Raw genomic sequence first — 21,576 nt, forward strand, 5'->3', positions numbered from 1 at the left:
GTAAGACTAAGGTGCGGAACCTTAGGCCGGGGAACAGGTCCCGGGACTTTGGAATGGTCGAGGTACGGAGCCCCGAGCCAGGGAGTAGTACCCTGGGCTTATGTAAGACTAAGGTGCGGAACCTTAGGCCGGGGAACAGGTCCCGGGACTTTGGGATGGTCGAGGTACGGAGCCCCGAGCCAGGGAGTAGTATCCTGGGCTTATGTCTCCTCAGTTTTCCGCATTATCACTTATAGTAGGCAAAAGTATGAGGAAAGCGATCCTTTATTATTTCTTCAAAGTGAAAATTACATCTGTACATTGGCTAAGCATAATATTTCTTCAAATGAAGTACATTCCAAGGTCTCTTAAGAAGTTTACCCTGAGCATCTTCCAGGTAAAAAGATCCTGAACTAACTCTCCTAATGATTTTGTAAGGCCCCTCCCATCGAGCTTCGAGCTTGTCCACGTCCCCAGCTGGATTAACCTTCTTCATAACCAAGTCCCCTATCTGCAAGTCTCGAACTCGGACCCTTTTGTTGTAGGATTTCATGACCCGGTTTCGATATGCTTCCATCCGGATCATGGCTTGATCCCTCTTTTCTTCTAATAGATCCAGTTCCAATGCACGGCTATCCTCATTGTTGCTCGGGTAAGATTCTACCCGGGCAGATGTTTGACCGATCTCAACAGGAAGGATGGCCTCAGATCCATATACCATGCTGAACGGAGTTTCTTGAGTAGGTACCCGGGGAGTAGTCATGTATGCCCATAGTACACTAGACAATTCTTCTACCCAGTCCTTTCCTTTGCCTTGTAGTCTGGTCTTTAAAGCCTGCACAATGATTCTGTTTACAACTTCTGTCTGCCCATTGGCCTGAGGGTACGCAACAGAAGTGAAGGACTGGGTGATCTTCATTTCCCGGCACCAAGATGTTATTTCCTTTCCTTGAAACTGTCTCCCATTATCCGAGATCAATCGCCGGGGTATGCCGAAGCGACATACTATATTCTTCCATAAAAATTTTAAAACCTCTTGCTCGGTGATTTTAGCCAAGGGCTCGGCTTCCACCCACTTAGAGAAATAATCCACAGCCACCAACAAGAATTTTTTCTGAGCCCGAGCAACCGGAAATGGACCGACTATATCCATACCCCATTGATCAAAAGGACAAGATGCCCAAATAGGCTTCATAGGAGTGGCTGGGCTGTGTTGAAAGTTTGAATGATGCTGACAGCCTTCACAAGTCCGGACCACTCGAGCCGAATCATGGTGAAGAGTCGGCCACCAGAACCCGGCTAGCATCGTTTTCCGAGCTAAAGATGTTCCCCCCAAATGCTCACCACAGCATCCTTCATGAATCTCTTGAAGAACATAAATCACTTCCTTCCCGCTCAAACACTTCAATAATGGTCCCTGGAATGATCTCCTGTATAAGATATTATTTAAGAGAACAAACCTGGGGGCTTGTCTTTTTATTTTCTGTGCTCGAGCTTTCTCCTCGGGCAATTCATTGTCCCGGATGAATTTGATCAGAGGGGTCATCCAAGAATCCTCGGGTATTGTCAACATTTCCTCTTCTTCAATAGTTAAAACTACTCGGGAAACAAACAAAACCTCCCGGGTGCTGTCTTCCGACAAAGAAGCAGCCATTTTTGCTAGGGCATCAGCCTCTCCATTTTCTTCTCGGGGTATCTGTTCGATGCTCCAATCCACAAATACGACTGCCTGGGCTTTGATGAGATGCAAATATTTGAGCATTTTGTCGTCCTTGACCTCATACACGCCTTTGATCTGCTGAGTAATCAACTGTGAATCGGAATACAATATAATCCTGGCCGCTCCAATTTCCCGGGCAGCTCGGATGCCGGCTAGAACAGCCTCATATTCTGCTTCATTATTTGTTACCCGGGAATCAATTTTGACTGCCAATTTAATCTTTTCTCCCGATGGGGAGATTATCACGACTCCGACTCCATATCCAACCAGGCAAGAAGCCCCATCTACAAACACCCTCCATCTCTCTTCCTCAGCAGGTTGAATCATCTCAGATAGGAAATCGGATAAAGCCTGCGCTTTTATGGCCACCCGGGGCTTATACTCAATATCGTATTCCCCCAATTCCACATTCCATTTGATCATCCGCCCGGATACTTCAGAGTGAGTCATAATTCTTCCAAGCGGGCTGTTAGTAAGAACGATAATAGGATGTGATAGAAAATAAGGCCGCAATTTCCGGGCAGTCACAACTAAAGCCAGTGCCATCTTCTCCACTTCACTATACCACAGCTCGGGACCTCTTAGAGCGTGACTGACATAATAGACAGGCTTTTGATCCGAGCCTTCTTCCTTTATTAAAACAGAGCTGACAGCATATTCAGTAGTGGATAAATAGACAAACAACTTATCCCCGGGCTCAGGCTTTACCAGAACTGGGAGCTCGGCCAGATGCTTTTTAAGATCTTGGAAAGCCTGCTCGCACTTGTCATCCCATCCGAACTTTTGGGCTTTTCTGAGAACCTGAAAGAAAGGATAACTTCTGTGGGCTGACCGAGATATAAACCGATATAGAGAGGCAATCCTCCCGGTCAGCTTCTGCACTTCTTTGACAGATCGGGGAGAAGGCATACATAAGACGGACTTCACTTTTTCTTGGTTGACCTCGATTCCCCGCTCTGTCACTATAAAGCCCAAGAACTTACCACTCTTGACTCCGAAAATACATTTAGTAGGATTGAGCTTGACTCCATAAGATGTCAAAGTGGTAAAGGTTTCTTCCAAATCAGCAATAAAATCCATCACCTCCTTTGACTTTCCCAGAATATCATCCACATAAACCTCCAGATTCCTTCCCAGCTGCTTCTCAAAGACTTTATCCATTAAACGCTGATATGTGGCCCCTGCATTTTTTAACCCGAAAGGCATCACAACATAACAAAATGTACCTCCCGAGGTGATAAAGCTGGCCTTTTCTTGATCATTTTTTGCCAAAGGAATTTGATGATATCCCTGATAGGCATCCATGAAACTGAGCAGTTCGAAGCCTGAGGTGGAATCCACCAACTGATCAATCCGGGGCAATGGGTAATGATCTTTTGGACAGGCTTTATTGAGGTCCCGGAAATCAACACACATCCTCCATTTCCCGGCGGCTTTGGGTACCAGCACCACATTCGAGAGCCAGGTAGGAAATTGTATCTCCCGGATGTGGCCGGCTTGCAGCAACTCTTTCACCTGTTCATCAATAACTTTGTCTTTCTCGGGACCAAAGTGTCTCTTCTTCTGTTTGATCGGGTGAGCTCCCGGGAGAATGTTTAATTGATGCTCAGATATCAGGGGTGAAATCCCTGTTAGTTCCTGCTGGGACCAGGCAAACACATGAATATTAGTCTTTAAACATTTAAGTAAACTGACCCGTGTGGATATATCGAGGTCTCGGGCCACCCGGATCTGTTGGCCTGGTCCTATCTCCACAGCTTCCTGCTCTTCCTCTGCCACAAAGTGGACTTCTCCTTTCTTCACTCCGCCCTTCCAAATTTACTCCACCCTGGCTTTCTTCCCCTCCTTTCTCGACTTGCCTTGATCTGCCCGGATACCTTCCACATAACATTTTCGGGAAGAGGGTTGATCTCCACGAACTTCTCCCACCTGGCTTCCCACTGGAAATTTGATCTTTTGATGATAAGTAGATGCTACTGCCCTCAACTCATTCATGGCCGGCCTCCCCAGAATGATATTGTAAGATGATGGGGAGTCCACCGCGGTGAAGGTGGTCATGACCGTTTTCTTGATGTCCTGGGAGCCTAGAGTGAGCGGCAGAACAATTTCTCCCTCCGGATAAACCGCATGTCCAGCAAAACCAAAAATGGCAGTCTCCACAACTTCCAACTTAAACCCTTGCAAATCCATCTGCACTAAGGCATCTTTGAAAATAACATTGACTGAACTGCCGGAATCCACAAAGACTCTCAGAATGTCGTAATTGGCCACCCGGGCTTGGATAACCAAAGCATCATTGTGGGGCATGTTTATTCCCTTTAGGTCTTCCGGGCCAAAGCTGATCACGGCCTCGTTCCTCCTAGATCCTTCCACCTCCAGACACTCCCGCCTACTTCTTGATTTCCTGGCCCGATTTGAATCCCCATCGGTAGATCCTCCCGATATCATCTTAATCAGTCCAGCAGCAGGGGACGAAGGGCTCCTCTTCTCGGGTTCTGGCTCCCTATTCCTACCCATATCGTTTCTCGGGTTGTTTCTTGAGTCTACTCGAGCATTAGGTACTGGTGGCCGGGAGGTCCAAGGTGGACCTCTCGACCTCTTGGTGTACTGGTCGTGCCCCTGATTGGTGGGTGGGACATAACTTCTTTTCAAAACTTTACAATTCTCGGTGCTATGCTGACACACACCATGCCTGGTGCAAAATCCATTTTTCTCGGGTTGGGACAGCTGATGACTGGGAACCGGATCCCTACTGCATTCCTGCACTTCTCTTTCACGGATAATTTTCAGAGGCACATGCGGGGAAAAGTGCTCTGGATTACCCCGCCGTGGTCCTCTCTCCTCGGGCTTAGGTGCCCGGTCCCCTCTTTCCTTCCTGATGGCTTCCCTCTTTTGTTTCTGGGCTTCCTCCATGTTGATATACTTCTCTGCCCGAGACAGCAAATCCTCAAAGTCTTCAGGCACTTTTTTCGTTAATGACTTGAAAAACTCACTCTCTTTTAAGCCTTGAGTGAAGGCAGTAGTTTTTGTCTCTGCAGCACAAGTAGGCACATCCAAAGCCACTTTGTTAAACCTCTTGATATACATCCTCAAACTTTCCTCCGGCCCCTGTCTCACCTCGAACAAACTGAAAGCAGTTTTCTTATACTTCTTATTGCTGCTGAAATGGTGTAAGAAGGCTTTCTGAAAATCCTCAAATGATTTAATACTCAATGGAGCCAACCCATCAAACCATCTCTGAGCTGAGTCCACCAGCGTAGTCAAAAACACTTTACACTTGATCCTATCGGTGTAACAGTGCAGCATAGCCATATTCTCGAACCTGGCCAAGTGTTCTTCCGGGTCCTCGTTTCCATCATACGCCCTTACTTTAGCAGATTTAAAGTTTCCAGGAAGAGGTTCCCGAATAATTGCCTCGGCAAACGGGCGTCCCTTGACAGACGCTCGAGAAGTTCCACGATTTTCCAGCTGTCCTTCCAAGACTTTCATTTTCTGTTTTAACTCCAACATCTCCTCGACTATCGTTGGTGACTTAGATCCAGCAGAGGATTCCTCCACTTCTCCCCTCTTCTCCTCCTCCCTCAATTCCTGCTGCTGCTCCTGCTCTTTTTCTGGTTCCTTCTCGAGTGGTATATTATGGTGGGAAGCTTCCCGCCTAGCCATAGCTTTCTCTAGAGCTTCATTAATACGCTTATCCAACTCCGCTGGAGTCATAGTAATAAGATCAGGGGGAGCATCCTCTTGTCTTGAATGATTTGCGTCGGCTCCTTGAACCCGGGAATTATTCTGGTTAGTCTTCCTCGTGTGAGCCATATCAACGCCTTAGTCTCAATTTCCCATAGACGGCGCCAATGATACGATCCGGATGAAATGGATGAGCAGGGTCGGGTGCTCCACCGGATCAAATCAAAAATTTATAGTGTTGTTTAGGAAATTGAACAAGGTAAATGGCTTCCACTGTGACCTGCAAACAATGAAAGGAACTCGTGAATGGGCGCCGGAGGGGTGTCCGGTGTGACCACTCCGATGCTTAAGTCAGCAGGGTTGTCAAGGAAGAAAACTTGAGTAAATATGTATGAATGCTTGCGAATGAAGAGATTCTAGACCCTGTAAATGAAAATTATACCTGTTATTTATAGGAGGGGAAGCTAGGGTTACCTTGATGCGTGTGCTCACCTACTACTTGTACCCTCGGACGTTGACGGCCTGTCGGGTCCCTTTCTTCCCGATAGCTTCGTGGGTACTCCAAGAATAAGGGACGTTGACTGCATGTCCAGTCCCTTTCTTCTCAATATTTTCGGGGATACGTTCAGGCTAAAGACGTTGACTTCCCGCCCAGTCGCTTTCTTCCCTATAATCTATAAGATCCTCTAAGTAAGTTACTCGGGTATTGAGCCCTCGGCTTTAGCATGAAAGCCCGGTCCCTAGCTGCCCGGGAGGTAAGTAAAGACCCGGCTATGCATGAAGTGCCCAGTCGTGTAGGTAATAATCGCCCTCTTGGTTTCTATACGGGCTACCCAATGAAACTTCCTGGGTCATCCATGACCCGGGCCCTTATAGGGGTATCACCAGGCTTGAGCTTCATTCATTAATAGTTCGTTTAGTATGTTTAACAAGCCTGACTTGAGCTCGTCTCGTTGATAAGCATATAATTGAGCTCGAGTTTTAGTTTGAATCGAGCTTGTTAAAAATTAAATATATCTATAAACTAATTTTAAATCAGATATAAAAATGTAAATTCATTCATAAATAACCAAAACGACACAAATCAGACCTAAAAAAAAACATAAATCAGTATATTATTGAACATTCCAAAATCATGTTTGCGAGCCACCTAAACGAGCCGAGCTCGAGCTTGCACGAGCCTATTATCGAACATGTTTGCGAGCTCACGAGCCGAATATCCTTAGACTTGAGTTTTGTTTGATTAAATTTTCAAGCTCAAAATCGAGATTGGGCTTGGTTTGATATGATTAACAAACAAACTCAAACGAGCTTTTTATCGTGCCGAGCTTCGAATAGTTCGCAAACGGTTTGATTCATTTACATCCCTACTCATTGACCATTAATGTCAACAAATTGAAATCATGAAACTCTTGGAACCAAAGTAGTTAATTGATTTGCATTCCCACACAACAGACGCATGCATCGATCATCATTTAGTTTATGACTGACATCTAAATATTTATAATTACAGTTATAGCCCCAAAAATTCCAACAATAAAATTATATCAGATATTCATTTTAAAAATCAGTACTGATAAATTTTGTGAACTTCTTTATATTACTTTTTTTAACTCTTCAATTTTCTTGTATATATTTATATGGTTTTAATTAATTTAATTATATAAATAAACTTGACAAGCATGATTATTTTATTTATTTATTGAATATTTTTGTTTCAAATGTTGGCAACAAAAAGTATTCATGGAATCTACTGACAATTTATTTGCTGCATTAATTTAGTAGAGAGTCTCCATCACCAAAACTCTGCTTTCATGTATTAACTTTGTATAGGCAAACAAATTGTACCGGTAAGAAAGATTCTTCCGTCATGCTTTATCTTCCATCCTTCAGGTAACATTCAGTGATAACTTCCGAAAATCTTTCGCAAAACTGAAATCATCACGCATAAAGGAGTTGGTCGTACGTAAATTGCTTAAGCTTGCCAATGGGTGGCGACCCAAGAACATTGAAGTGGATTTGAGATGCAAGAGCTCTTCGTGTGTTGTGAAACAATTCAAAGTCGAAGGATACTATATTTTGTGCTCCATTGGTATAATGAAGGACTCCATCTGGACACAATTTCTGAGAGTTTGGGACATACTGCCTCCGGAGGAGATCCCAAAATTGTTGAAACCACTTGATATAATATTTGCCATGCAGACAGACGATTTTATTTATCGCTGCAAGGAAAAACGCATAGAGGGGTATGCCGTTTTGGTTGTATTTTGTTGTGTTAGATATTTAAGTTCTGTGATCTGCTTACTATTTTGTACAAGAAATGGTAACCATGTGCTAGATCAGTTTCAAAATCAAGCTTGTGGGTTTTGATTGTACATCTTGCACTAGTTTTTTCATTTCATGTTGGTTCCATTTTTGACATTTTCGTAAACGAACTTAATTCTACAAAATTGACTTTTGTTTCAGAAATTTGGAAGTACCAAAGGTTTGGTCTAGTTCTGATGTTGTTGTCCGATTTAAGAATCTCGATGGCACGGAATGCAGCATGGATTCGGCCATTGATAGCAGAAGTTATGTTCAAAATTCCGTGTTGAGTGAAAGCTTTCTTTTAATGAAATTTTACTCCCTGTCTTCCGGTTCTATCAAGCATTTGCTTTCTGATCACGAGGGTGGAGAAGCTGAATTCCCATTTGAAGTCACTGAAGAAGAGCGAGAGATAATAATGTTTCCTAGAAGCAGCTTCATTCTAGGTAGATCCGGCACTGGAACGACACCAGTTTTGACTATGAAGCTGTTCCAGAAGCTACAGCGGTACTGCATTGCTTCAGTTGATGACTCTCAGTGCCAGGGTCAATCCACCTTGCGTCAGCTATTTGTCACCGTGAGTCCAAAACTTTGTCATGCAGTCAAACGACACGTGGCTCAGCTCAAGAGGTGCATTGTATTCTGAAACTGGCTTTGTCATTGTGTTTTCCTTTCATTCATATTTCTGTAAATCCTGCTGCACGTTTTGTTGTTCATATGATTTTAGTGGAACTGATAGAAATGGAATCGATTTGATTTTTACTGTAGATGGCATGCTAGTATAGTAATAGAAGAAATCTTAATCTTAACTTTGTTTTTTCGAGATGATTTTTAAAACTTGTGTCAAGTCTTAGTCAAAAATAAACTCGACAAGTGCAAAACTCGAGGACGCCTGTCCTATCTTCCATTTCCTGCTCTTTGTTATTGGCCATAACTTGTTTTTTTTTTTAATCTTAACTAAGTGTAAATGGTTGAATTTAAAGATATTACTTAGTACCAAAATATCTTCCTCTCGTTTTACTGGCATGCTCCAGTGACTTTGTAAGTATTACTTCTATTAAAGTCACCAGTATCATTCTTGCATATTTTTTGTACAGTTTTGCCAGCGAAGACCTTTCTGCCAATAGCAGTTTCACTGATACTGATGATATAGAAGAAATGGCTGAATTTAAAGATATTCCAGACACATTTGTTGGCATTCAACCCGAAAAGTTCCCGCTTATTATCACATTTCATAAATTTTTAATGATGCTTGATGGTACTCTGGGCAATTCATATTTTGAGAGATTTTACGATGTAAAAGATTCCTCTCATTATGAAGGTAGAAGTTTCAGATCCATTGCTCTCCAGACTCTCATGCAGAAAAACGAGGTTACTTATGACCGTTTCTCGTCCTTGTATTGGCCACATATCCCTACAAAGCTAACAAAAAACCTTGATCCTTGTCTAGTGTTTACTGAGATTATGTCTCATATCAAAGGTGGTCTACAAACAGGGAAAGCATGTGATGTTAAGAGAAACAGGCAGGACTATCTTTCATTATCCAAGAGCAGGGTATCCATTTTAAGTGCCAATAAGAGAAAGCTAATCTATGATATATATCAGGACTACGAGAAAATGAAGATGGAGCGCGGCGAGTTTGATGTTTCTGATCTTGTAATTGACTTACATATTCGGCTAGGGAAGGAGAATTTAGCGGGTGACAAAATGGATTTTGTCTACCTTGATGAAGTGCATGACCTTAGTATGAGTCAAATTGCTCTTTTCAGACATATCTGCAAAAATGTTGATGAAGGATTTGTTTTTTCTGGCGATACAGTACAAACATTTGCCAGAGGGATTGACTTTAGTTTTGAAGATATTCGATCTTTGTTTTACAATGAATTTGTTATGAAATCCGAAAATTCTTCATCAGCAGTAAGAGAGGAGAAAGGCCTTGTATCAGATATTTTTAGAATGCGCCAGACTTTTCATGCTCATACTGGAATTTTTAGATTAGCACAGAGTGTCATTGATCTTCTTTACCATTTTTTCCCACAATCTGTGGATGCATTGGCTCCTGAGACCAGTTTTATACATGGTGAGTCACCCATTGTACTAGAGCCTGACGGCAATGAAAGCTTAATCGTCACAATCTTTGGATGCAGCGGAAGTGCGAGTGAGAAACCAGTAGGTTTCGGTGCTGAGCAAGTCATATTAGTTCGTGATGACTCAGCGAGAAAGGAAATTTCTAAATATATCGGTAGTCAAGCTCTGGTTCTCACTATAATAGAGTGTAAGGGCCTTGAATTTCAGGTAATCCAGATGATTATATTTGAATTCTATAATTTTTTGCTTGGATATATCAAGATCTTTGTTAACAAGTGTCTTTGATGGAACTCACATTCATTTCATTCCTCGTTTATTTTATTCCTTAATTTTGAATGCTAGGATGTGCTGCTATACAACTTTTTTGGCTCTTCACCTCTACGAAGTCAGTGGAGAGTATTGTACGAGTTCTTGAAGCAAAAAGATCTGTTAGATCCAAACTTTGCAAAGTCATTTCCAAGTTTTAGCCTGTGGCAACATAGTATCTTGTGTTCCGAACTGAAGCAATTATACATGGCAATCACACGAACGAGACAAAGATTATGGATCTGCGAAAACAATGCAGAGATCTCCAAACCTATGTTTAACTACTGGCAGCGATTGGGTCTCGTGCTAGTTAGGAAACTAGATGATTCTCTTGCCGAAGGAATGCCAAGGGCAAGCAGTCCAGAGGAGTGGAAATCACAGGGAATCAAGGTTGGGGTTCTATTCACCATGTTTTGGGTCCGTTTATTCCATTATCTTGCGAAGTTGATATATTGTGCTTTTGTAGCTCTTTTGGGAAAAAAACTACGAGATGGCAACCACGTGCTTTGAAAGAGCAGGAGAAGCAACATGGGAGAAAAGAGCCAAGGCTTCTGGGCTTAGAGCATCAGCTGTTCGCATACCGAATCCCACGGAGGCACGCATAATGATTAGAGAGGCTGCAGAATTATTTGATTCAATTGGAAGAGCTGCTTCTGCAGCTGAATGTTTCTGTGATTTGAAGGAATATGAAAAAGCAGGTATGAGAGTTTTATGTCCTCCTGATCTACTACCAATAAATCTACCATATCCAACTTCCGGGATACAGTTTTAGTGAAGCAATCACCTTTTGCTTTGTTGAATTTCCCATTCTAGTACTCGATCTTTTTTTGTTGTTGAATTTTTGCTGTTATGATGTATATTTATAAAACCATTCTCCAGGAATGATTTACCTCCACAAATGTGGTACATCAGAGTTAAGAAAAGCCGGTGACTGTTTCACATTAGCTGGGTGCTATGACGCTGCAGCAGATGTGTGTGCCAAGGGAAATTTGTTCATCGAGTGCTTGTCAGCTTGCACTAAAGGAAAACTTTTTGATATGGGTTTGCAATACATAGAGTTCTGGAGACAGCAAGCACCTTGTAATGCTGAAATTATGACTAAACTAAAGGAGATTGACAAAATCGCGCAGGAGTTTTTAGAAAGTGGTGCTTTGGAATATTATAGCAAAAAGAATAATCTATTGTTTATGAAATTTATTCGAGCTTTTGGTACCATGGAATCCAAACGCAATTTCTTGAGGTCTTTAGATTGCCTTGAAGAGCTTTTAACTTTGGAGAAAGAGTCTGGAAACTTTGAAGAGGCAGCAGATGTTGTGAAGCTGATGGGAGATATTCTTGTTGAGGTTGATCTGCTTGCGAAGGCTGGGAATTTGGCCGGCTCCTCCAAGCTCATCCTTTCATACGTTCTTTCGAACTCTATATGGACATCAACAACCCAAGGTTGGCCTTTGAAGTCATTTCCTCAGAAGGAGGAACTCCTAAGTAAATTGAATTCCTTTGCCGAGAAGGTTTCGGGAAATTTTCATGCATCCATTTGTACAGATATCAAAATTTTGTCACACGAGCGTATGAACTTGGATGACTTGATGCGATGTTTCGTTACTTCGAAACGAGATGAAAATCGCACAGCTGAAATTCTCTCCTGTAGAAGACTACTAGACGTGCATTTTGGAATACATGCAGCAAAATATGAATTGGATCATGAATTGCCAGTTGATCTAATAAGTGGTTGGGAGGCAAAAATTTTGATGAACCAAGTCTCCGTCAGAACTCTTGTTTATATTTGGGACTTGTGGAAGAAAAACATTTTGGAGATCATAGAATGTCTTGATTATCTGGAAATAGGCGACACCCACAAATTTAAAGGTACCATAGAGTTCTGTTTGCATTACTTTGGTGTGAGGTTGTTGCAAGATTCAAGTGTCACCTGTCTTTTGATGAACCATGATGCTAAATGGGTTGATAATGTGCATAAGACATTTATGCATCAGAAGAGAAAGGTGGCAACTCTTCATGCTCGGCATTTTGTGTCAGCAACACAAAAATACTGGCGCCAAGAGTTGGTTTCTGTCGGACTTCGAGTTTTGGAGGCACTTCATTCATTGTTTGTGGTGAAACCCTCGTCCATATACTGCCAAGGCATATGCCTAACTTTCATTTTTGATATAACTAAGTCCTTGATTGAGCCAAAAACTCTCGACGTGAATAAATCTGAACACTCAAAACTACAGGAATTCTTGCAACTATCTACCAAGTACTCGGAAATTGTTTTCCCCCTAGACCCTCGACAGTCTTTATCAGCAAACATGATCTTTCTTCGGGAGACCCAAATTTCAAAGACTTTACTGGAAGAAGTCCTCTCTCTAAATATCAGCAAAAACTGTGATCTTACCTATGGGCAGATTGGAGAAGTGTTTATGATTTGGCTAGGGTCTGGCAAGCCGAAACACCATCTTTGTGAGATGATGGCCAAAAGTTTACCTAAAAACTCGTATTGGAAAGCATTCATCGAGATCCTTGGGGACATCATTAAGCCGGAATCTCCAATGGCGTCTGCCTCGAGCAATCTGGCACCACAAGTTCTTCCTGATACCACTTTAGGGGATGGAATCATACAATCAGGAAGTTTGCATAATTCTACATCAAGCAGCTCCACGGAATCTCTGAGTCATGTATTTGTCAAAGCTCTTGAAGAAACTTATATGTCCAACTGGAGGGTACCCAACTATATATCACCAAATTGTTTCTTATATCTTTTGGAGCGCCTTTTGATTCTAGCACCTCACCCTCGTGGCTGTTTTTTCACCTCAAAATCATCATTTGTAGAGTGGGTTGTATGCCTACAGTCGGATTCTAATCCAAGTGCCAATTTAGATACAGACATGGGATCCTCCACGGAAAGCATCATTGATTTCACAATCAATGTGGTTCACCATTTTCTTTACGAAAACATTGTTGACACAGGAGAATGGATTAGGCTTTCAAACATCGATTATGACTACTATTTTCCAGTGCTAGTACAAAGATTGGTAGTGATTCTATGTTTGGCGTATCTGAACTCTGAAAAGCCCCTTAATAAACTATTTAAGCTGTTGCGCAGACCTCAAATAAGATCCCATCAGCAAAAAGAATTTTATGATGCTCTCTTATGTGGACAGAGGAATATTAAATCACGTGCAGCGACAGTTGCTGCAGCACTGAAAGCTATTGAGGATCCTGTTGTGCTTGTTAGCTTCAGAGAAAATAATTTCAAGTTTGTGTCTCCTGATGTCATTTTTCTGGACCTCAGGTTGTTTTCATGCAAAAATGACATAATTAATGTGTTATTTCCAAGAACAACTGAGTCTGGCAGTGTTCCTCCTCAAGTTGGTCGAAATCAAGGTAAGAAACCTGCTGTTCAACCTTCAGAATGGAGGCCAAAAACTGACCTCCAAATGAAGTGGGGATTTCTCAAGGACATATCGGACATGTTACAGTCTCATAGAAGTGAAAATGAGAGAGATTTGAAAGTCATTGGCCTACAAAATAAGGTAACTCTAAAATGATTTTTATCTCATGGCTTCTTGCTGATAAGGATTTTCTGATTTCGTAAATTTGCAATATTTTCAGGTACAGGAGCATATGAACTTCTTTGCAGCTGCAGTGTCTCAGCTAACTAAGCAAGAATCTCCTTCTCGTGTAACAGATGAGAACATGTGTGAAGTCAAAGACACCATCGAGGAATTGAAGAAGCTATCATCTTCGCTAACTACGTGGTTAGTTGTCGGAACCAATTGGAAAACACTTACACATTGAAAAACACACAAAATATTTTATTATTCCATATTTTGTCCTACACAGTCTTTTCATGAACTCATTGATACCACGGTAATGATGATCTGGCATTAATGCAGTGACTTGGTTGGTCAAGACTTGTCTGAGATGGGAGAACTTTTGAAGAGCTTGGAGTCCAGAAGACCTCGACTAGAAGACTTTTTATCAACTGTGCTTGACACAAACTCGAGTGAAGGAAAGAAGAACAACAAAAATAAGGCCAAGAAAGGGAAAGGAAGTTTTTTAAAAAAGAAGTAAATTTATGTAAATATTTGCCCTCTCCATGCCCAAATGGCCTTGTCACCTTGATGTTTGTATTACAAATTATCAGAGAGGATTTGATGCTATTTGGTGGCAAACTTGTGTTTTTTGTGTGATAAACTACCTATGTTAACTTCCCCATTTTTTTCATGGGATTCTCTCTTAAAAATCTCTGTGTTAATGGAACCTATTTGCAAAATATATCTTGGTGCATTTGCTGGTTTTTGGGACGCTTTTGTGTAAAAACTGTTTATAGGAATGTAATAGTTTGTATTTTTGTTATCATATTTTCTATTGGTGCAACTTCCGATGCGCTTAATTGATATATTTTTGTAGTGCTCAAATTCAGTACACGTATAACTCATGCATTTATTTAATTGTTAAATATTTTATTTAAGTTTGAAATGATTTTAGTGATGCATGATTTATTTAAATAGCATGATTTTAATGTTTATGTGATGCACGTTAAAATGTTTTTTTTTCAAATTTCATGTTTCAGGCGATTGTTCGAGGCGGGATCGAGGAAAAGAGACCGGTGATGATTTGGCGATTTTTAATGTGGTGTTTTATTTTAAGTTGAGGTTGGGGCATTTTAATTAATTTATTAAGTTGTTGGTATTTTAAAGCCTAATTTATTTATTTAGTGATTTAAGCATTTGAAACTTTTAAAGTTAGCATTTGGTGTGTGTTATTTTAATTAAGGGTTTTAATTAGAGGTTAGTAGAGAGATAATACTTTAATTATTTTGATTAAGGAAGTAATTAAGAAAAATTCTCCTTTATTTCCTACCCAAACAAACGCACACACACACTCACACACACAAACACACACTAAATACCGTATAACACACACACACACACTCAGATTTTATATTTTTTTGAAAGAGAAAATCCTAGGGTTCTAAAAACCAAGAGCAACCGCCCCTCTCTCTGAAAATTTCCAGCAACTTTTCGTGAATTTTATTACAAGATTTTAGCGCCACGTTTGTCCCGGATCAATCCTCACGCCATCTCCGCTTCGGCATCGTCGTTACGGTATTTTAAATATCGAAGGCACGTATATTCTGTTATTTCTGCATCGATCTCGTCATATTATGTGTTGTGTTATATTTTATTCGTAAAAAATTCATGTGTGACGTTCGTCGTTTGAGCGAAAAATGGTTTGGACCAGTTTTGAAATAATTTTATATCTGAAAACTCGTTTTTACTGTCTTTTTAAATACTGCAATTTTTCAGTCACGATTCTGAGAAAACATTCAACATAAAGATTATAAAACTTTTCGATACCTTCGATTTGACAGTAAATTCGAAATATTTAGATAAAAATTGAATGAGTTATGAGATTTTTCGTGGGACTGCTCAAACTGCATTTTTCAGGAAATTATGTATTGATTCGTTCTTGAAGTTTATTTGTTGCAGGGTTCGTTAGGGATCAACGGGTGATCGTTGTTGCGTCTAGGTATGCTTAGTATGATGTTGAGATGTTATTTGATATGTCGTTTAGTGTCGATAGGCATTCGAATGCATTAGAAGTCGTAGGAAACGAGTTGGTGTCAATTGCCACGTTTTTGGAATTGTATGTGTCATAGGGTAGATGTCGTTGCTTTGGGTGTTTGTGCGAATTTAGTTCGATATTATGGCATGCTAGGATGGGTCTTGGGGTGTCGGTTCATGGTCCGTACAATCGACAGTATAACTTTAATTGTCGCTAATTAGCGACGGCTTAGTAAAAAACCATCAATAAAATTAGCGACGGTTTATTCTCAACCGTCGCTAATTAGCGTTGGTTTTTGACTTAACCGTCGCTAATTAGAGACGGTTTAAAAAACACCGACGCTAATTAGCGATGGTTTAGACATAATTCGTCTTTAATTTTTTAAGTAAATAAAAAATTATTTTTATAATTTAATAAATCTAACAAAAAAACTTACTATCTTTCTATGATAATAAAATTCATGATCTTGACAAACACTTAGAAGTTTACTAAGAATTGAAGCGAAAAAACTTACTCTAAATCGAAACTAAAATCGTACAAGAGAGGAAAATGTATTGTAGATGTGGAAAGTGTGGAGGAAAATAGACCGAAAATGCGAGTATTTACAGACAATTTGCGACGGTTTTACATTAGCAAAGATTGTTTTCATTAGCGACGGTTAAGCAAAAACCGTCGCTATTAGGGACGGTTGTTTATTAAATTGTAGCTATTAGCGACGTTTATAAAAAGACCCTCGCTATTGGCGACGACCGTCGCAAATTTTAAAATAGCGACGGTTAAAAAACTGTCGCTAATTGAAAAATCGCGATGGTTTAATTAAATTTCGCAATTTTAAATTAGCGACGGTTTACGGTTTAACAACTGTGGCTATCACCGACGGTTTTTGTTTATACCATCGCCATTTTAACAACGGTTCACTAAAATCGTTGTCGTTTCTAAAAAAACGCTAATCCACAACGGTTCACTAAAAAAGTTGCCGTTTCTCCAAAAAAACATGCTAATCCACAACGATTTTCTAAAATCGTTGTCGTTTGTCTAAAAAACACGCAAATAGACAACGGTTTTACTTTGACCCCCAAAAAAACGCTAAAAGACAACGGTTTTCTAAAAACCGTTGTCGTTTGTCCAAAAAAACAGAATAATAGACAACGGTTATTTGACCCCCAAAAAGCGCTAAAAGACAATGGTTTTCTAGTAGATGCATCAAAGACAAAGGTTTTAAAAAAAAAATGTTGTCTATGAGCGGGTTTTTTTAGGCTACGACAACGGTTTTTGTTGAAACCGTTGTACAAAGAAAAAAGACAACAGTTTTAATAAAAAAAAAATCATTGTTTTTGATGTGTTGTTGAATGCCTATTTTGTTGTAGTGAAACTAGATGTATGCTTGAAAATGAATCGAAACTGGCTTGAAAACTGATTGTTCTCGTTGTTATTGTTTTTCGTAATAATGTTAACCTTTTCCACAACCAAACTCTTCAGCTATATATAGTCTTCGATTCCAACAGTCACATTGAATGTATTTAATGAATAATATCCGTTGAATCGTCTTTTAGTCCATGTGTAGACATCCTTTTCTGACAATGGTACGATGTATCAGACTGTTGTGCGCAGATTGATCTGTTCAGGTAAGGAATGTCAGTTTGTCCGTTGAGATTCAAACTTGTGATTGATGACGTGGCTAACTGATGAGGAGGCAAACTGATCGCATGATCAGTTCAGCTGGTCTATACTCGATAATCAGTTCTAACTAACGTCCTTTCAGTTTGAACGCTCTGTTAGATTCAATTTGAATATTTCAATTATTTTATATCACTTTACATTCAGTTCTGCTCTTCAATTCTGTATCCGTCAGTTTGTCAATCTTCAAATCATCAGTTTTGAAACTTATTAATATTTTTGAGAACTTTAGTTTATTTACTTCAGTTCTACTTGGTCCATTTCATTCTGATAAGTCTTCTTCAGTTCTGATATCAGTTACGTGCTTTCAGTTCAGTTAATGTTCAATTCTGGTCTTCAGTTCGGTTACTGATCAGTTTGTCAAACTCTAAAACTTATAATTTTCAACACATTCCTATATTATTTATAGAAAGTCGAGCTACACTAGAGTTGAAATGTTGTTAGCATGCCTTATTTTTATAGCTACTTTACTGTATTTTATATGCTACAAGTCAAATATATGGTATATAGGGTACTGAATTATGAACCTGAAGTATTAGGCTATAACTGAAAACTGAAATAACCGTTGAATATATATAATTCTCGTGCAACGTAAATATATGGTTGACTCTTATTTCTTCACAATATTTTTGTCCAGAACTAGAATGAAATTTTGAAGGAAAAAAACAATGGTTTCCAGCTTGGTGTCTTGCATTTTGTTCCTTTGTTGCATCCTATTACCTTTCCAAATTTGTAATGGACAAGGTTCATCAACTTACAATGTGATGGACTTTGGTGCCATACCGGGTGGGACGACCGATTCAACTGGACCATTCCATAGCGCTTGGGCATTGGCATGCGGCGATAAGAGCATGTCCACGATGTACGTGCCTCAAGGGCTTTATCTGATCAAAGCAGTCGAGTTTCGAGGTCCATGTAAGAATACGACAATGGTTCGCATTGACGGGACTCTTGTGGCTCCGAATGATTATCAAGACTTAGGAAATTCGAGTTCCTGGATTTTGTTTGTTAAGGTCGATCGGCTTTCGATCCTTGGAGGAGTTCTTGATGCTAAGGGTGATGGTTTTTGGGCATGCAGGATCTCAGGTCAGAATTGTACGGTTGGAGCAAGGGTAAATTTGTCTGTTTATTATTATTATTATTATTATTATTATTATTATATGTGACGAATTTTAATGTGAAAATTTTCAAGATTTTCTAATTTGGATTAATATCATATTTTCGTGTCATCTCAAAAATTATAAACATGGTTTATTAAATTTTTGCCCCATCCGCCATTAGTTTGGGATCGTGGTTGATTATTACAAAACATATTATTGTTTTCCCTAAGTAAGATTTGACTCATTTTAAAAAAGTTATTGAAATTTTTAAAATTTAATAGAAATATTCACACTTTTTATTGAATTATTTATCAGAGGTTTTTTAATTGCGTTTTTTATATACAATTATGGATTTTTTTTTTTTTGGGGACGGTTTTATATGTATGCACTTACATACTTTATATTTTATATTATAATTTATAACGCAAAGTGATTAAAACTAAATTCCAAAGTTCACTTACAATTCTATATTTTCCCTTTTTCCATAAAAACAACAGTGTGTTTTTAAAATTGCATCCACAATTTAATATATCGAGTAATTTTTTTTTTTTATAAAATATACTTTCACTCATATTTTATAAAATTATCTCATGATTCAATACCGCACAAAAATAAATATTAATTACAATGTTTTTATATGCGGGAATGGTATCTTCCTTTGGCAGTTTGTAGTATCCAAAGCAAGTTGACTCTACGGCTATTGTAGCTAGGGGTGTGCAATCGGTCAGAACCGAATCGATCGAACCGAACTTTTGGAAAATCGAACCGACCGATTTTTTTTTGGAAAACCGAACCGACCGAATTTTGAAAGGAAAACCGAGAAAACCGAACCGATAAAAATTCGGTTATTTCGGTTTTCGACCGAAATAACCGATTTTTTTATTAAATAAACTTTTTAAACATATTTACACAAAACTACAACTGAATTTAATACATTATTCAAATATACAGAGATAATCAATTCACCTAGCCTAAGTTTGATCAATTAAGAAAACGGAGCCAATAGTTGGGTTTATTTCAATAGAATTGGGTTTCCAACTTTCCATCATGTAAAAAGCCCAGTAGAAATAAAAATGCATCCTATCCAAATTTGAGACCCAACATATATATTATATATATATATATATGTATATATATTCGGTTTTATCGGTCTAGCCGATTTTTTTCCCAAGAAAACCGAATCGAACCGAATAAACCGATTAAACCGAATTTCTAAACCGAATAACCCGATTAAGCCGATTAAACCGAACCGAATTTCTAAATTTTTTCGGTTTTTCGGTTTGACCAATATTTTGCTCATCCCTAATTGTAGCTCTTAAAACTCTAAATACGTAGAGGTTGACTTTTCAGACAATAACATTGAATTGGGTCAACGATGCTCAACTCCAAGGCCTAACCTCGATCAATAGCCAACTGACTCACGTGGTGATCAATAGCTGCAACGATGTAAGCGTCAGTGATCTGAGTATTACTGCGCCAGAATGGAGCCCCAACACTGACGGCATCCATGTCCAGTCCTCGACTAATGTTACCATCAGAAACACCAATATATCGACCGGCGATGACTGTATATCGATCGGGCCGGGCTCCTCGAACTTGTGGATCGACCAGATACGATGTGGTCCCGGACATGGAATTAGGTAATTCATTTCATATGAAACGGTTTCAGGTAATTGTCGAGTCGAGCCAAACCAACCAATTAACTTGTAGAATCATGACTTGTTACAGATTTTGGCATCGATAACGTTGATGAATAAGTTTTTGAGCTTGACTGATAGTATTTTTTAATGTAAGAAAAATACAAATATAATTGAGTTTTTTTATTAATAGAATAAAAATCATGGATAGGTGTAATTATCTCATATATGAGGAAGAATGTGTATTAATAATAATTATTATGATTTGTTTTCCAGTATTGGAAGTTTGGGCCGAAAATTTGAGGAGGAAGGTGTTCAAAATATAACAGTTACAAATTCAGTGGTCAATGGATCAGATAATGGGCTTCGGATTAAGACTTGGGCTAGGCCCAGTACTGGATTTGTCAGAAACGTCACTTATCAAAATATCTTTATGCAGAATGTCGAGAACCCAATTATTATTGACCAGAATTACTGCCCTCACAACTATGACTGCCCTGGGCAGGTATGCTTCAAATTCAACAAATTATTTTTATTTTTCTTTTTATAAAATGTTTATCAATATTATTGCTTCACATAATTTTTTTTTTAATATTCTTCTAGATTTTCATTAATGTCTACACTTAACTTTTTATCACTCAAAAAAAAAAAAAATTTTATCCCTTTATTATATTTGATGTGTAGTACATACATTACATGATGTTTCCAACTTTTAAAATAATAATATTTTAGAAACTTAATCATCAAATATATTTTGACATGTGAGTCGTCCAAATACAGTTGTCTTTCACCTAACATTTCGAAAAAAAACAATCGAACGTTATAACATTAAGCTTTTATATTACGTTCGGACGACATATTAAGTTCGTGACTCAGTTGTAACAAAATCAAGATACTGAAAATGTCAGACATATATACTGATAGATAGATTAAACAAGTTGGAATGTGAAATAATGATCTTATTATATCATATTATTGTTCGTTCTTCTAACTGATTAATGTGAATTTTTGAATTGTGTCAGAGTTCTGGAATTAAAATAGAGCAAGTCACGTATGAAAACATCCAAGGAACATCAGCAACACAAGTAGCCATGATATTTGATTGTAGCCCTACCAATCCATGCACTGCCATCAGATTACAAGACATAAAACTCACTTATTTGAACACAACCAAGGCACAATCATCTTGCAACAACATTGGTGGTAGTACCGTCCTCGGTGTTATTTTACCCGAAAATTGTCTGTAAATAAGATATCATACGAGGGATGTTTCTCCGATGTAAAATATTAATACCGTCCTGTGAAGGAATGTGTATCTTTGGATTTTATACTAGGAGTTGGTTTTGTTGAACTTACTACTTATAAACTATTTAAAACGAATTACTGCCATTTAGAATCATATAAAATTTATTTGAAAATTATTCAAAATAATCGAATTAATCTCAGTACCTACCCAAATTATCCACGAATATATTTCAAGTACTATATCTTACGAATTTCAATTGCAAAGTCA

The 21,576-nt window shown here is 38.9% G+C and overlaps 2 protein-coding genes across 2 annotated transcripts in view; both read left to right on the forward strand.

Annotated features, from left to right (window-relative positions):
* LOC140811618 (uncharacterized) overlaps positions 1-14,440 on the forward strand; it is a 45,822-nt gene extending 31,382 nt beyond the window's left edge. The window contains exons 7-14 of the mRNA XM_073169616.1: positions 7,277-7,629; positions 7,850-8,317; positions 8,785-9,982; positions 10,118-10,471; positions 10,548-10,779; positions 10,961-13,611; positions 13,691-13,836; positions 13,975-14,440. Of these exons, the coding sequence (XP_073025717.1) occupies positions 7,277-7,629; positions 7,850-8,317; positions 8,785-9,982; positions 10,118-10,471; positions 10,548-10,779; positions 10,961-13,611; positions 13,691-13,836; positions 13,975-14,152 (5,580 nt within the window). The 3' untranslated portion in view covers positions 14,153-14,440. The remainder of the gene's footprint in view (positions 1-7,276; positions 7,630-7,849; positions 8,318-8,784; positions 9,983-10,117; positions 10,472-10,547; positions 10,780-10,960; positions 13,612-13,690; positions 13,837-13,974) is intronic.
* A 3,517-nt stretch (positions 14,441-17,957) lies between these two features.
* Positions 17,958-21,434, forward strand: LOC140811619 (polygalacturonase). The gene is made up of 4 exons (XM_073169617.1): positions 17,958-18,438; positions 19,777-20,066; positions 20,340-20,568; positions 21,086-21,434. The coding sequence occupies exons 1-4, from the start codon at positions 17,995-17,997 to the stop codon at positions 21,308-21,310; spliced, it is 1,188 nt and encodes a 395-aa protein (XP_073025718.1). The 5' UTR covers positions 17,958-17,994; the 3' UTR covers positions 21,311-21,434.
* Positions 21,435-21,576: the final 142 nt, after the last annotated feature.

The sequence above is a fragment of the Primulina eburnea genome, chromosome 14 (assembly GCF_022965805.1).
Source record: "Primulina eburnea isolate SZY01 chromosome 14, ASM2296580v1, whole genome shotgun sequence".
NCBI classification, from domain to species: Eukaryota; Viridiplantae; Streptophyta; class Magnoliopsida; order Lamiales; family Gesneriaceae; genus Primulina; species Primulina eburnea.